The sequence below is a fragment of the Apis florea genome, unplaced genomic scaffold, assembly GCF_048593485.1.
Source record: "Apis florea isolate Af1SG1 unplaced genomic scaffold, ASM4859348v1 contig_3496_pilon, whole genome shotgun sequence".
Taxonomy (NCBI): Eukaryota; Metazoa; Arthropoda; class Insecta; order Hymenoptera; family Apidae; genus Apis; species Apis florea.
In genome coordinates this window covers 9,263,314-9,279,935 of record NW_028256773.1, presented here as the reverse complement: position 1 = coordinate 9,279,935, position 16,622 = coordinate 9,263,314, and the positions used below count along the sequence as shown (strand labels likewise).

At 30.0% G+C, this 16,622-nt stretch overlaps 1 protein-coding gene and 1 long non-coding RNA gene across 3 annotated transcripts; one reads left to right on the top strand and one right to left on the bottom strand.

Moving 5' to 3' along the window:
* Nucleotides 1–98: 98 nt before the first annotated feature.
* LOC147656882 (uncharacterized) lies at nucleotides 99–16,200 on the top strand. 2 transcript variants are annotated; one of them, XM_086913071.1, is made up of 4 exons: nucleotides 99–246; nucleotides 329–430; nucleotides 1,302–2,307; nucleotides 15,343–16,200. In XM_086913071.1, exons 3-4 carry the CDS (start codon nucleotides 1,980–1,982, stop codon nucleotides 15,354–15,356), a joined length of 342 nt encoding a protein of 113 aa, XP_086769197.1. In that variant the 5' UTR covers nucleotides 99–246; nucleotides 329–430; nucleotides 1,302–1,979; the 3' UTR covers nucleotides 15,357–16,200. The 2 variants fall into 2 exon arrangements, 1 of the variants encoding a protein (XP_086769197.1); XR_015293580.1 differs by lacking the exons at nucleotides 1,302–2,307; nucleotides 15,343–16,200 and adding an exon at nucleotides 1,231–1,281 and having other exon boundaries at nucleotides 106–246.
* Nucleotides 9,070–11,692, bottom strand: LOC147656883 (uncharacterized). Its single transcript, XR_015293581.1, has 2 exons — nucleotides 11,354–11,692; nucleotides 9,070–9,489 (listed from the first exon to the last, which is right to left on the bottom strand). It is a non-coding gene; the product is annotated as an uncharacterized LOC147656883 (long non-coding RNA).
* Nucleotides 16,201–16,622: the final 422 nt, after the last annotated feature.

The window sequence follows — 16,622 nt, the reverse complement described above, 5'->3', positions numbered from 1 at the left end:
AAAGAATAATTTTATGCTTCGTATTTCGCGCTAGTCAATTTTAGATAGCGCTGCAAACGCTACTCGAAAGCGTTAGTCAAGTGTATTGTACAATGAAAAGGGATTACATTGCATTATGTCCGTCAGGTCATAGTTTTTACACGGTTATATTTGGTGAAGTCGTGCGTGGCGAGTTATGCAACATTTGGTGTAAAAACGCCCCATAATAAGACGTTCAGATATTGTGACATCTGACCTACTTAGACGGTATGATTGTATTTATAAGACAGTGGTAAATTGACAACATTTATAACACGAAAAACGCATTTGACAGCTTTTCAATTTGCAGATTTTAACTGCTTGCAAACATCAAAGAACTAGGAAATCTTTCGGAAATTGCGTCTTTCCGTGATACATTATTGGAACACAGTGCCGTGGCTAGTAATTTCTGGTACCCATATAAAACTTGGTTCAATACGTTTCTTCTTTCAAATTACTTTCCCTTTTATTATTATTCAATATGGTACAATTAAAAGTAAACGATCACAAAATTATTTTATTATTATTTAAGATTTGATATTTAACTTTATCCAAAAAATTTGGCCAAACTTTTCTTATATTATACAGTATTTACGAAATCGGAATAGATATTTTCCCTTTCGTTATCCACTGCCGTGCCTATATATCATAAAATTGGGTACAATGATTAATTGATTCTTATGAAACTATGATATATCATAATATCATAATACGAACGAAATATTTTTTAAATATAATTTTAAAATAAATAATTTTTTTTTCATTTCTAGAATATAATAAATTTACAAAGTTATAAAGTATTAAGAGCATTTTGAATTTTGTTAAAAATTATAGTTATAAATTTTTTAAATATTTAATCGTTAATAATTCGATAAAATATTATATAAAGATAAAATAAAATTAGAAAAAGATCAAAAATATAATATTTTCGTTATAAATATATAAGGATATATAATTTATGCCATCCAAGATTAATCAAGATAGTTTAATACTAATTAATATATAGATCGTGCACAGAACAAAAAAAAATATACAAAAAATTTATATTTCATAAGTTTTAATTTTATGTGTATATATGTATATATTTTATGTGTGTGTGTATATATGTATATACATATATACATATATATACATATATATATATATATATATAAATAAAATTTTATATCGATAATTTGAGAATTTATTATTTATTTTGATTCAAATATTTAGAATTCATTTATGTTATATTAAAATTCAATAAAAAAATTGTAAAAAACGTAACATTGATAAATGTCGTATAGCAATGGCAAAAATTGCAAGGTGGATAGCGAAAAACATAATTTCAATGAACGATAATGCGGATAACGCGAACCGGCAACGGGTACCGGCATTGAATACACGGCCCTGGAACTCGTGCTGTCAGAGCGCAACGGTGCGCCGGACGCTCGCTTGACTAAGGGAGTGCCCGTCCCGATGCAAAGTGTAAGTGAAGTGGCCTACAGACCTACATTTGTCTAACGTTCGATTTTTTTCGAGTCGGCAGACAGGAGGTTAATAATCCGCGCGGGGCTTATTTTTCCGCGGGCGTGTGTGATGTCGCTGTTGTGTGATATACTGATGTTTGGTTGAAAGAGACGGTGTAGTTTCGGTACGCTCAGACGGCGCTGGCCGGCGCGGGGAGCGTAGTAGTAAAAAGAGAGGAGGATAGTAAGAGTGTGCGCACACAAAGAGGAAGAGAGAAGGACAGAGAGAGAAGACATCAGGCAAGAATAAAGGAAAGAGAGAGAAAGAAGAAATAAGAGCGAGTGCGCGTTCTCCTGTTGGCTAGATAGAGAGAAAAGAAGTGAGATAGACAGATAGATAGACGGGGGTTAGAAAGAGAGCGAGGGCACGTAAGAGAGTGTAAGTGTTTCGAAAGAAGTGCGTGCGCTCGAGGACGACGTGCAGGAGGAGGGACCCCCGTCTGTCTGTCTGCTGGTATGCACGAGGGCCGAATGGCTACAGGGACAGGGGAAGGTGGGGGCCATACGGCCCTCGAGAACACCACTGCGACGGCCCTTACGGAATCATCGTCATCCTCTTCCTCCTCTTCCTCCTCTTCTTCCTCTTCTTCCTCCTCCTCCTCCTCATCCTCGGTACCAACTATCCTGACAGAAAACAACACGACGATTAATCTGCCTTTGGCTGAATCTGAACAAGAAACCCTTCATCAAGTACAACAGCATCAGGCTCAACAACAGCAGCAACAAACACATTCGCAATCATCGGTTAATTTGGTCACCGATCTGCAAACAAACGATACATCAGGTAATCTCAACCATTCATTTCTATGCTCTTGAGTTCTTTGTTGGCGCACATTATACCGTTTGCCAAACTCTTTTCCTCTTTTTCTCGCTGCTTTTCTCCCGTGCTTCACTCTTACTCTTTACCTTTTTCTCTTTCTTGCTTCCGCTTTCGCTTTCAATCGGCTTCCTCTCACTTTGTGCGTGCTGTCTTTTCTACCTTCTCTTTTCTGTTCAACGCAAAACGTTTGCACGTTGTTTGGTTCTCTTGCTCTCTTTCATCATTCGCTTTCTTATTCTTATCCTCTCTCCTATTTTCTTTCTTTCTTCTCTTCCCTTCATCCTCCCCTCCAACCTCTTAATCGACTGTTTGTACACGCTTTACTCGTTCGTTTGTTCGACTTGATCCATCTCTTAAGAACTACAGGTACTATACGTAATATCATTCTTTTTCATTGTGCAACGCGATATAGTCAAAATATTATATTTTTAAATTATTTCCTTATTTTTACATTTCATTTATATTAATACTTAATAATATTTCTTTTACATATTATAAATATTCACATTATAAATAACACTTATATTACAAAATTAAATACATTAATTGCTCGATTTTATTGTGATTTGTTAACAATGACAATTAGAAATCAACAAAATTTATGACAATAAAACGAATTTGTTTTGTGTTTTGCAAGTATACGAAGAATACTATGTATTCTTATATATTTATTTTTATTCTTATATATTATATATTTATTGTTAATTTTTATAAGTTATTTGGAAATTATTATCTATATATATATATATTTGAATAATGTCGATTGATCGAAATAATGTGAAATTTAATCATAATGCAAAATTCAAAGTACCTGTCATATGCCTAAAAAAATCTTCCAAAAAATATTTCATGGATAAACTTGACTGAAAAGTTTTTAGAAAAGTTTCAGTACAAAAAAAAGGATAAAATTTCTAAAAGAAGGAAATAAAAGCAGCAAGTATATGCGAAATGATGATTTTATATTGATTCAATAAAATTCAATACGATACAATACGAATCGGAATCAAAGCAGTTGTTAGAACATGATTCTTTGGCGCGTGATAAAATTTAAATTCAAGTGAATTTCATGAAATCGGGAGTTGTACAGCTCACATGATTTTCTAAATGACGCTTATGATTATCGCGCGCAACAATACGTTTCGCTAAATTCCGCAGCAAATGAACCGAATATTTAGTAGCTGTATGTATTCTATTATTTTAAATTTAAATAAAGAAATAAATCATTCCGTGTCAAAATTGATTACTTTTTAATTTTGATTTTTTTCAAACTGCGATATAATATAAACTATATGAAATTTATGGGAAAATTAATTCATCTTGCTAATTTTGAACTTATTCAACAATATAAGTTATAAAAAAGTTTATAAAAAATTTATAATTTTTGCTATTTTCAAAATGAATCGAAATTTATGTTTATGTTTCGAAAATATTTTTATTTCAAAATTTATTTATCGAATAAAATTGCATTTTTTTTTCTTTTTTTTCTTTTTTACTTTGAATGTAAGAGATTTAACCATATACATGTAATATTTATCATTATTTTAAATTTAAAACTAATTTTGCAATTTTGAAAATTATAAACAAATTCTTATTTTGTAAATTTTTTATATAAAAAAAAATCGATGAATGTAAAAATTAAAAAGAAAAAAATTCAACCATATTTTATGCATTTTTTTTTAATTTTAGTTACAAAGTGAGTTTATTTTTTGTTAAAATAGAATCTTTGAAATCAATGAATGATAAATTGTTAAAAGATTTGCAAGAAAGAAAATGTAGCCAATTTGATTTTTGATTTTCAAAAATTTGATTCTCAAAAGAGAAATTTATAAAAATTTGCATATAATCATTAAATTTGTAAAATTAATTTGTTAATATAAAAAAAATATATGTATACGTGGAATCATTTAACTATGTTACGTTAAAATTCGTACGTTTTTTTATGAAAATTAGAAAAAATTTCCAACAAAAAATTTCAAATTCAAAAATTTCTTATTCGTTTTTTATGAACTTGTAACTTCATGGCCGAACGAAATAGTATTTCGTTTTTATTTATGTTACGATCTTCTCATATTTATCATAGCTAGTTATCATAGCTTATTCTATCATGTTATTGAGTACGATTATGAAAATTTTTTGAAAATAAATAATTCGATATTAGGACTTATCTAGTATCATAAGATATTATATTAAGAGTAGAACACATATCATATATTGATTATGTCTTAATTATATTATTTAGAAAAACTTTGTTGTTGTAAAATTTAGAGAAAGTAAGTCTTATTCAATTCAATTTTTGCAAAAAATATAGATTTTGATATATAACCAATATTACATAATATGATGATGAACGAATAACGGAATTGTATCTCAAAATGTATCAGAATTTTTAAGATTAAAATTCATATTAGGTCGTGCGATACACGTATGATGTACATAATATAATATATTTTACAATTCTGAAAATTTAAATTTCTATAATTTTCATTTTCCTAAAATAATAGAATAGAAATATCTATCAATAGATCGGTAAGGTTTTTTCGATGAAAATTAGTCCAAATATAATATGACATTATAATGAAAATTCGAGATATTCATCTAGGATAAATTCAGGATAAAATCAGATACAGAATAAAGATACTCGTTTAGATTAATTTTTATGGAAAGAATCTCAGAAATATATTGATATCATTTTTAGAAAATTATTATTATAAAAATTCAAATTTTGGAAATTGCATATTTTACGTGACGTACATGGCATCTTTTCGAAAATAGGGTTTCTTATACTTTTTTATGGTTTATTTTCGTTATATCATCCACATTCATTGTTTTGTCAATAATAAATTTTATATGAATTCGAAATATTTATTGATGAGATAATAATAGGTTTGGATTATTTTAATTTGAATGAGACGTGGAATTTAAATGAATGTTATTGTATTTGTTAAAATACAATAAGTCTATATAAGTGTATGTCGGTTTTATTCAAAGGTGGAAGAAAGAAACTTTTCATTTTCTTTTTTTACTTTTTTTGTTGATCGATTAGTTATCATTTTTTCAAATGGATGGATTATTACGAATCAGACAATTCAACAAAATTGGAGATAGAAATTTTAATTTTTTTTTTTTTTTTCATCGTGACACAAATATCAAGGATTCAAGGATAAAGATGAGCGAGATGAAAAAAGAAGTCCGCATATAACGATTCTAATTTCCCGCTGTTTGTTGCAATAAATATGTCAAGTATAAATATTCATGATTCTTGCCAGCATTAATACCGATAATTAGCTGCATTGCGCGATTACGCGGGCTCATTACAAAGATACAAACTGTTTCTCATCCGCATCAAGGGCAATTCACACTCGATTTTCTCTATTTATAATTAACTGTTCCATTTCGTTTGTTTTTCTTCTTTTTTCTTTTTGTTTCTCTTTGTTTATTTTTTTTGTATTCTTGTAATAATTACGTTTAAATTAAATAATCGTGAACCTTTGCCGGTATATAAATACTTGAGCAACGGGTATTAAATCGTTTCGAGCATGACAATTTATTCGTAATACAGATATGAAAAAAATGACAAAGAAATGTTTAAATTTGTACTCTTAAAAGAACTATAAATTATATATTACAATATAAGAATATAAATTTTAATTTCCGTTTTAATTTATTCTATTTTACACATTTTATTCTCTTTTATCAAATTTATCGAATTTTAACGAGACCAGTTTTAATCCTATCTCTGATTTTCGAAAGTTAACGCGATTAATGATAGGAGAGACCATATTATTACGGAAATGTGTGTGTATTAGATATTGAAGAAATGATTGTATCCAAGAAGTCCCAAATATCGAAACCTCAAGATGAAGATCGAGAAAAAATCAGATCGAAATTTACTCTTATTCGAAAAAAAAGTTGCTCTTTCTAGAATTACTCTCGAAAATAATTCTTAAAAATATTCGAAAATATCCGAAATCCGGGACATAATTGGTTGGAATCGGATCGTGTTTCGAAAGTACTTTATAGTTTTTTTAGAAAATTTCTAGAGATTCTCTAAAATTTTAAGGAGATTAAATATTTTTAGGTACTATATTCTACAAAATTAAAAGAATAATTCCATCATTATTATCAAAGAAAATTCTCGGGAATCCTAATAATTTCGAAACATGATAATACTTTTAGAAATCCAACTAAATTCCGATCCAATATTTTCGTATATCTTTAAAAATGATTAGCCGGAATGTATCGTTCCGAAGATTTTTTTTTTTTCATTTTCACACATTTTTTTTGTCTCTATTCCACAAAATTGATTGCCATTTTTAAGATTTCATGATTTAATTTATCACGGTACGTGTATAATATGTGTATATTTTTGTATCTATATTACTAAAATATAGATACATATCGATAATTATAATTTACTAATAATTATATAAATGTACAAAATTTCCGATTATGATTATAATACTGATTGATCGAATGATACAATGACTTTTGGATTATTTGATATAATTTATATTTTCGATTCTGCTTTCTCTATATTATTGTTTTTTTGCATTAAATTGATTCGATAAATTAAAAAATAATCATTATAGTTTTATTATTATGGTCATCATTATAATTTAATCATTATAGTTTATTTAGAATTATAGCGACATATGTTTATTTTATAAAAACACTGCAAACTATTTTGCGTCGACGCAAAATATTAATAATAATTATATTATATAAATATAATTATATTATATAATAATTATTTTATTATAATAATTATCTTATTAATTATTATTATTATGTTATTAAACTTTTAAAAATATTGGAATTTAAAATGTTGATTTTCATTAAAATTTTTTATAAAAAAAATATGATCTATAAATTACAATCATTATAATAAAATGTATTATATATTTAATTTAGTTCGAAAAATAAATTCATTTAATCAAATTAATAGAATTTAAATTATTTTGTATTTTTCAAAAGTATACAGCTTACATTTGGAAACTTGAATTTTGATAATTGTATAATTGGATATCAATATTCGGATTATGATTAAAAATGGATCTGATATTACAAGAAGCGAAACTAATTATATATAATTATATAGTTTGCAATATATCTGTGACAATTGAAAACATTTTGCAAATTTCAGAGCTTTAATCTATACGAGAGAAATCTACGATTTTAAAGGTCGAAAAGATGCGTCTCGAATCAGTTGCGTTCTCTTTCGAATGCTCGCGTTTCATGCGGTCAAGTCATATATGAATGTATATATATATATACACGGCTCCCAGTATCGATACTTTTACTTTTACTTTCATTTTTTCGGACTTCAACGACACGATACTTTGCGAACAAGTCAACCTAGAAGACGCGAAAGCTAAAAATCTCTCTCTCTCTCTCTCTCTCTCTCTCTCTCTCTCTCTCTCTCTCCTTTCCTCATTCCCCTTTTCTCTTTCTCTTTATAAACAGATTCATCTTGTTCCTCGAATCTTTTATTTGAACAGAATTCTAAATTCGGGCAAATGGAACTGAATTTATTTCGATTTCAAATGAAAATCATCTTACGATCTCTGGAGACAATAAAATTACACAATCATTCTGCGATTCGCTCTTTCTTCGTTGATTAAACGCGATCATTATCATTTTCATAAAAGATCAAATAGAGAAAAAAAATATTGTTAATAATCGTTTTTTTATTTTAAAAAGTATTTTTTTCTGAGAAATTGCATCATGTTTCTCTTCCCTTTCTTTGGTAAAGATAAAATATTAGTCCTATGAGCAAAAGTGTATATAAGTCGGCTGCGACTTTTACTTTTATTATACCGTTTTGACTTGAACAGCCAAAGAAAATGGATTGTCACAGTTTTCTCGAATTTTCGTAAGCGTAGCGGCGCGTGGCCGGTACGAATCGCGATCCCTCGATCAATGGACGGCTCTTTCGATACGTCCTTCTCGACAATAGGTCTCGAAAACATCTACCTGCCGCGTCGAAATTCACTTGTTATTTGTTTGTCGGAGGGTTGGGTCGTCTATTTACACGCACAATAAATCACGATTATCCGCTCGATCAAGGACACACATAAGAGATCCAAGAGGTGCCAACTTTCTTATCTCCTCAATTTCTTCTTATAGCCTGATAAAGATCTGTTATCTTTTCGTATATATTTCGTATACAAAATGATTTTCGAAAAAAAAATGACGCGTGCTCAAAGCAAAATGCAAAGTAAGTAAGTGCTTGCAAAATGTTTGCAAATACAACGTAGAATGTGACATCTAAAGACTGAGTTTGAATTTAAATGTGATACCATTTCAAAAAAATTTTTCAATATTCAAGGCTGTGTCTTCGATACATCATTTAATCTGTTTTATATACTCTTTAGATGCTATCTTATTTGCGAAACTACCCTCATGCGTACATTTCAAATGATATGGAATCGATATGTAATATATCAGTTTAATAATCTCGTTTAATTTTTTCTTCTCTGTTCTTTTCATTGTATATCATTGATTTTAATTTAAAACACATTAAATATATTACACATTATTAAATATGATTATAGTCAAAATGGATAGTGAAAAGTATACTTGACATAAAGATTTCACTCTTTTGTAGTGGCAAGATATACATGAATATCAGTTTATATCGTCTAATTAGACTTAAGCAATTGTCAAAATCAATTATGTAAAAAACAATTTAGCTATCAGATTATAAGTTAATAAATAATCCTTGTATGCGTGAATAATATTTTATTTGTTTTCTTTGTATTATGCGAAAAAAATTTCGCAATCTTTCTTAGATTCACTTTCTTTTTTCAATAAAGTTCTGTAAGTTTGGAAGTATGGTATAATTGTTCGGCAATAGAGACACGCGACTCTTTTCATTTTCTTCGTCTTTCTTATTCGTGCTTCATTCCATGAGACGATGTTCGGGTTGTTTTTCATTTACCTTCCACTCGCTTGTTTCTCCGTGACGTCTAATATTCTTGATTTATTTATTGCTTGCTAGACCGAGGATACACACCAATTTCTTTCTATTTCTATTGTTCGCATTGAAACAACCATTGACATTGTTGTCCCAACTCTCACCGGGAGCGAAGAAAATTCGTTTTCGTTGCTTTTCTACGGAAATTTATGGCTCGTCCATCCGTCTTTCTATGTGTTGATTATAGAAAACCATATAATTACTTCTTTTCTTAACAAAATGACAATGATTATATATGCATGCAATTATGTTTGAAAAGATATCGATTAACGTTGCAATATGATCATGACGGAATTTATAATAGTCAGATTAATAATAAAATTATATACTAATAAGCAAATAATAAAATAAATCTAATATAAAATAAATCTGATATAAAATATAAAATAAATCTGATGAAGATATGAATCATTAACGATCTTTTTTAATCGAGAAGATGCATCGATCCAAGTCGATCCTTATATAAACTTTATATTATTTTTTAATGTGTACCAATTCGGTAGCGTTTAGTCAGTAATGTGTGTTTCATCGCATGTACGTTATTCTCTCTCTCTCTCTCTCTCTCTCTCTCTCATATATATATATATACATATATATATATATATATATATATATATATATACATATACGTTTATACTCCCACGCCATGTTAAGACGATGGGTCGTTTCTCCTTCACGGCGGTCGCTATTGAATCGCTTGACCCACTTTGATAAACTCGCATTGGAATAACTCAATAACACCAAGTCGAGCCAACAACAATAATTGTTAGGGGAAAGTGGTGGGGTCGAAAGTAATACTTCGATTTTGAAATATGACGAATTTAAAAATTATTATATTTATGATATAAATTTTTATTTGCTAATAATAAATTACCTATCTCTTATTATATATCTTATTGAATTGTTAGATATATTAAAATCATTACTTAAAATATTAGATATATTTATCCGTTTGAAAATGTTTCGCTTTATATTTTTAATGTATCAATAACATATATTTTTTTATTATTGATTTATTTAAATATAAATATAATTATGCGTAACGTATTTATATAATTACATAATGCTGTAAATGCAAAGTGATATATGTTTGTAAAAGTGCATTCATGCTACATCTACATCTGCGGATCGACTTTGAAAAGTAAATCATACTTATATAGATGAGTAAGTATATCTCATATCGCCAAATTGTTTCTTCTAACTTGTGGCGCCCTCTCAATGATATCTAAAAGCTTGCCTAAAGAATATAAGTATTGCTAGCCATTCTACTAGACGCATGCGCCCAACGTTTAAAGAAGTCGGGGTATTAAAATGTTTAAAAACGTTCGATTTATTCAGCCATGCGCATTATTACAAACTAACATAATCATTTTAAAAGAATGAAAACAAATTTTATCAATTTTTCGCTTATATATTATGGATATTGTTTCTTAGATTTATGATCGTCTTCCTTCTTTTGGACGCTTTTTTTTGGATAGTGATAATTTTTTTCCAAATGAAATTATTTTTACATCTTTATAAGAAAAACATGAATTGAATGGTTTTATAAATACAATATTTTTTTTTTATTTTATAAATATTATAATTAATTAATTTTATAAGTGGAAAATCAAATCATATTTATTCGATTAAATAATTAACAAATTTTTTATCAATCGAATAAATTTGATCTTGATCTAATCAATTCGTTTTTTTGACTTTTCACAATCTTTCTCGGTCTAATTCATTGAATTTTATTTATTTAGTGTGCGATACTTGATCATTTGATTAATTTTTAAATGTAATTAAGAATCATTGAATCGTGGAAAAGGCGCGCGTTTTATAATGCTCGCGTTTGCCGTGCCATGGCGTTAGTCTCGTTTCGATTACTTGCTAAATTTAGCATCCAAGTAATATTTCTCTGGAACTTTTATATGTGTGTGTGTGTGTATGTGTGCGCGCGCGCGCATACAATATAATAATGAAAAAATGTGTATCTATATTTTGTTTTTTGCTTTTAATTTAAAAATAAAAAATAAAAAGAACAATTTTTACCGCCATTGTGTTACACGAATTTCATACTCGAATCATCGGAATTGAAGATCTTATCGTAAGATCATAAGATGTTAGGTATTTCTATCGATTCGATCATCACGTTATAGCGTTGATCGTGTCTGATCGTTTTTTTTTTATATCCTATATAATTTTTCTTTCTTTTATATCCTATATAATTTTTTCCTTTTTTTTATCTTCCTTTGAATTCGACAACTTGTCTATAATTTCATGTTTTTGATTGTTCGGTCAAATATTCGTTCGTATGTTTCTCATGTCAGTTATGATGAATTCGATTGAGTAATACTGACGCGCCGTGGCGAGGCACGAGAAGTGACGCCACGGGACATGGTCTGTGGTTTTTAATACGCGTCCTACTTTCTGCTATCTTTCCCGGCGTTCGTGCGAGCAAGCGAATAGGAAATGAACGAGTGAGATAGCATGATCGCGCGTGCATCATTCATTCCCGCGTCTCTTATCCCGCATATCACTCTCTCTATCACTCGTCATTCCTTTCTATTAAACCATATGATGCTTGGTATATTTGCAATTAAAGAAGTATAATGTGATTGGCACGTGTCAGGACTTCCTCTCTTCTCTTCTCTTCTTCCGTATAATCTTTTCTTTTCTCGTGTCTCATGGTTCTGCTGTTTATGATTTTGCTATGATATATATTTCCCTTCTTTCCACTTCTTTTTTTTTTTTTTTTTTTGTTCACTTCATGCTCTCGAGAAGAACCATACGAGCATATATATCGTGATATTAAATAACGTATGCACGGCAACGTATAGAATTAGAAAAATAGGAGCATGCGAATATGAGGGAAGGGAAGAGGAGACAAACTTATCGAGGTCGTGATACGAAAAAAAGAGATGGAGAACGAAAGCGCAAGATAATATACGACGCACGCGGCACAGCGAGTTGCACACAGTTAGAAGGACTGAAATTGAAAGTGGTCGTCCCACTGGCCCACTGACCTGATTACCCATTGACAATGACACGAATCCTTGTCTCCCACCGGGCTACTATCCCTCCTATCCTCCTTCCCTACTCCCACCCTCTACGTCCTACTCCCTCGATCGCGTGTAAGTATACGTGGACGCAGCAGCACCTCTCCCGCGCGTACAGCGCAGGCGTCTTCTCACGTAATAGCGTGACGAGGATGCGAAGCTTTTTATCTTCGAGCTTATTATCTTCATTTCTCATATATTTATCGTTATATGTATCGATGAAATTATTATGTGGCCCATATAAACGTTCAGAATGCTGTCGGAAATAAAGATCTGGATGCACCATAGAAATTTTGATTTCATAAAGAGTCTGAATATTATATATAATACAATTCATCTTTTTTTCAATATTTTTTTTTTCTTTTTCTTCGTTTATTTCCATTTTATTTTTTCTTATTTTTATTCATAAAGTCATAAATATAACTGCTCAAGTGGCTCTTATTATAGATGTTTTTAATAATGTAATAATAGTAGTAGTAGTAGTAACAATAACAACAACAACAACAATAATAATACTCTATAAAGAGACAAAAAGATAATAAAAAAAAAAGATTTTTAGATTCTTTAGTAATAATAGATTTCGATGCTAATTTAAAAAAAAAAAAGAAAAATAATAAAAATAGAATAAGGGAGAAAAAAAAGAAAATCAAAATAAGATAAATTTTACAAATATGATTAAGCAACATTCAATTGATGTATTGATTAAAAGTTATATTGGTAAAAAGAGGAACGTCTTAATGAACATCTTTTTTTTAAAGAAAAAAATTCAACGTAACTAGATAAATCTGATAAGGAGATAGTTAGAAACTTATAAAAATGTAGTAGCTTTTTTTTAACATCTGTAGATTTTTCTTCTCTCAGGCTTGATTGCATATATGTTTTGATTTGTGCAATTTTCTTCTTCTCGTTCGTTAAAAAAAAAAAAAAAAAAAAACGAACGACATAGTTATAAAATGGTTATTGCCTGAACTCGTTTTTATGTGTTTTTAATAACTTTCTGATACTAATATATGCAAGCAAATCGCGATGTCTACGTGAAAAGATTCCTAACAGAGTGTATGATTCTTCGTTTTGTCGCAAGCAGTTTCCGTACAATCCTTATAAAATGAAGAGCAATTTAAATACAGCCTCTCATTGAGACTGCCAGCTGATTCTCGAAGTCACTATCACTTGGTCATGGTCCACGATTAAATTGTGTTATACATCGTTTTTTTTTTCTTGTGACCGATTTCAATATCATTCATCTTTTTTTCGATTTTTTTTTTTCCCGTGATTAAGATAAAAAGCGTCTTCCCTTAAAAATATCCTAAGCTTAACGAGCTCATATTAAGACTCGTTCATTTACGCTTAATTTTCTCGATCCGATTCGCGTTGATAATAATTAAAAATTTACAAAAATTTTTCTTCAAGGCTCAAATGTTTCCTTCAATACTTGTTATTTATATCGAAGAATCCTTCATCATCATTATTCATTCTATATAGTTACTACGTATTACAATTAATTTAACGCATTGACCGTCATTAAAATAATTAGCAAGTAATATCAGATTTATTAAACTAATATTGTCATGAGAAATTGGTTGAATCGTTTAAATTTATAAATTGTCATATTCGAGTTACTTTTTAAACTTTTAACGTTGTATGTACATATAGTACAATGCAAGACACTTTTATTTTTGTTAACACAATATTGAAAAGCAGCGATGAGTTAAGTTAACTTTTTAAATAATATAAACTATTTATCTTTTTTAATATTAATGAGAGATGAATTCGTTATTATATATTGTAGTATTAGAAAAGATAAGTATTTTATATTTTTTTTTAATGAATTATTAAAAACATATTTCTAAATGCATTTTTCTAGGGACACATGTAGTATATTAATCTTAATATATTGGAAAATATTTTGAAATACCTGAAAAAACCATATAAATCTACATATATATAGAAGAATATTTATTTATTCTTGCATTGAAAAAGACTTAAAATATATATATATATATATTATATGTATGCCTAGAAAAATGAACGGAGAAAAAGAAAGAAGGAAATAGTAATAGAGCAATGTCAGATCGATCGAACAAATGAAAAATTCCCGGACCCGAGAACACGCAGCAATTATACGGTTCTGTTCGATTGCAAGCATTATAAATAACTCACGTAGCCGGAGCACGTGTTAATTAAGGCCTGTTGAGAACAAGTAAGGGGGCCCAGATATGTCTCCGGCGAGTTGTTTCGTGACTCGGCCCAGGCCTCCTTCTCCTTTCGGCGCAGAGGAGGCGGTTTCAATAGGCTTTCGCAATCTTTTTCCCAACCAGACCGGCTCGAAAACGTATACACGCGCTCTCACGTATCTTTCGCCTTGGCGCTACGTGTATAGCTGGCCATCTGACTGGTTGTGTGGCTAGCCTCACAGTTGTTGAACGTTTCTCGCACCCGCCTACTTTCGCTAGTTTACGTAAGAAATGTATACGTATTACTCGGTTAGCTAATGTACCTCGCGACGGTATCTAAGAATTTTAAATCTTTTTTTTTTATTCGATTTTCTTCTTCTTCTTCTTCTTCTTCTTCTTCTTCTTTCTTCATCTTCTCTCTCTCTCTCTCTCTCTCTCTCTCTCTCTCTCTTTCTCTCTCTGATTTTGATCATGAAAGAATCGGTCTTTTCCAAATATCAAAACGATTCGACTAAATAAAAATAGATAGTTAATAAAGAAAATGAACGGAGAATATTGCAATATAACTACTTATGTATTGCAATATATATATATATATATATATATATATATCTGTCTATCATTAATTTCAAATGTTTTCTTAACTCATTTTTACAATCTATGCTAAAAAATTTTTTCAACGTTTGAATATATTGCCATTTTGAAACATTATATTATCTTGAGCAATGTAATTTTCATCCTTGTTTGTTTTACTCGGAACTGGGTAAAACCAAACTTTCAGTATATTTGACAATACGTGACTTTCCAGACGAGATTACGTAAAGCAGTTAAATTCATCGTAGTATCCTCGGGCCTTCAAACAACGAAACTATCGAGACTTTCTCCATTCCAAAGAAGCCAAAACGAGCCGAGTAACTGGGTCTGGTCTAACCAATCAATTTTCGGGTTAAACGGATTTCACGTCGGCCAAAAGTGAAACTTTTACTCCGCTCCCTCATTCCCAAAGAACCGTGAGAATAGAAGCTGCAATTTTCGAAGAGAAGATTCACGAAATCCAACGCGATGCTTTGAAAAGTAGACATACGATATAGGATACGATTGCGTTATACGTTGGTTTACGTTATACGTTGGTCGTATCGAAGGATACATGGAATATTTGCGAGAGAGCCACGATGGCATGCGAGCCGTTTCCTCGAAGGCCCATTGCTGAGATCTGAGGCACACCACTCCACTCCGCGCCGTACAACTCAGTCGATTAATGGTCTTCCCGTTTGAAAATCGAAGGACATTGGCGCGTGGACGGCCTCGCGTCGGGACGTTTTCCGTGAGTGTTGCGTATAACCACGCTTAAAATACATCACGCACTATCACCCCATCCATTCCATTTCGATGGAGGTCACCCAGTAGCTTAAGTGGGTCTCGACCACTTGGTTAGTGTGTCATGGCGTACTCGTTGCTGAATAAACTTAATCTCAATACCGGTGTTAATAAGTTAGCTGTTATATAGACTCATGCAAGTCTTTTTCGTTTTTTTTTTTCTTTCTTTTTTTTTCGCTAATTTTCATCAATCTGTATTACAGTTTGCTAAATTTTTTATAATACAATGATTGATTGCATTTTCAATTATTCGGATAGTATTTTTTAAAATAAATTTTCTATTTAGAAATCTCATTTGAAGAAAGAAAATAGTATGTCGAATTTCGCAAAATTTCGACTATTTAGCTTTCATAAAATTCCGTAATGTTTCATCTTGATGCATTTTATCATTTAAATCTAACCGATTTGATCATGTGTCCACGACAATCTTTTTCCGCGATTTTTCAAATTCGAACAAACAAATCGATTGACTTTGGAACATATCGAAAATTCTATATTTAAATATGAACTTATAACGCTCGCAGGCGTCAACACGTGAATTGATTCCCCAAAATCGAACAATTCAATTGTATTTTTTATCAATTGTATTTATAAAAGATCTATGATCTTTAAGTTTGCACAATGGAACATGGCTTATTAAAAAAAAATATATATATATATAATTCTTTACGTCGATATAATTTTTCTTTTTCTCTTTTTCCTTTTATTTTC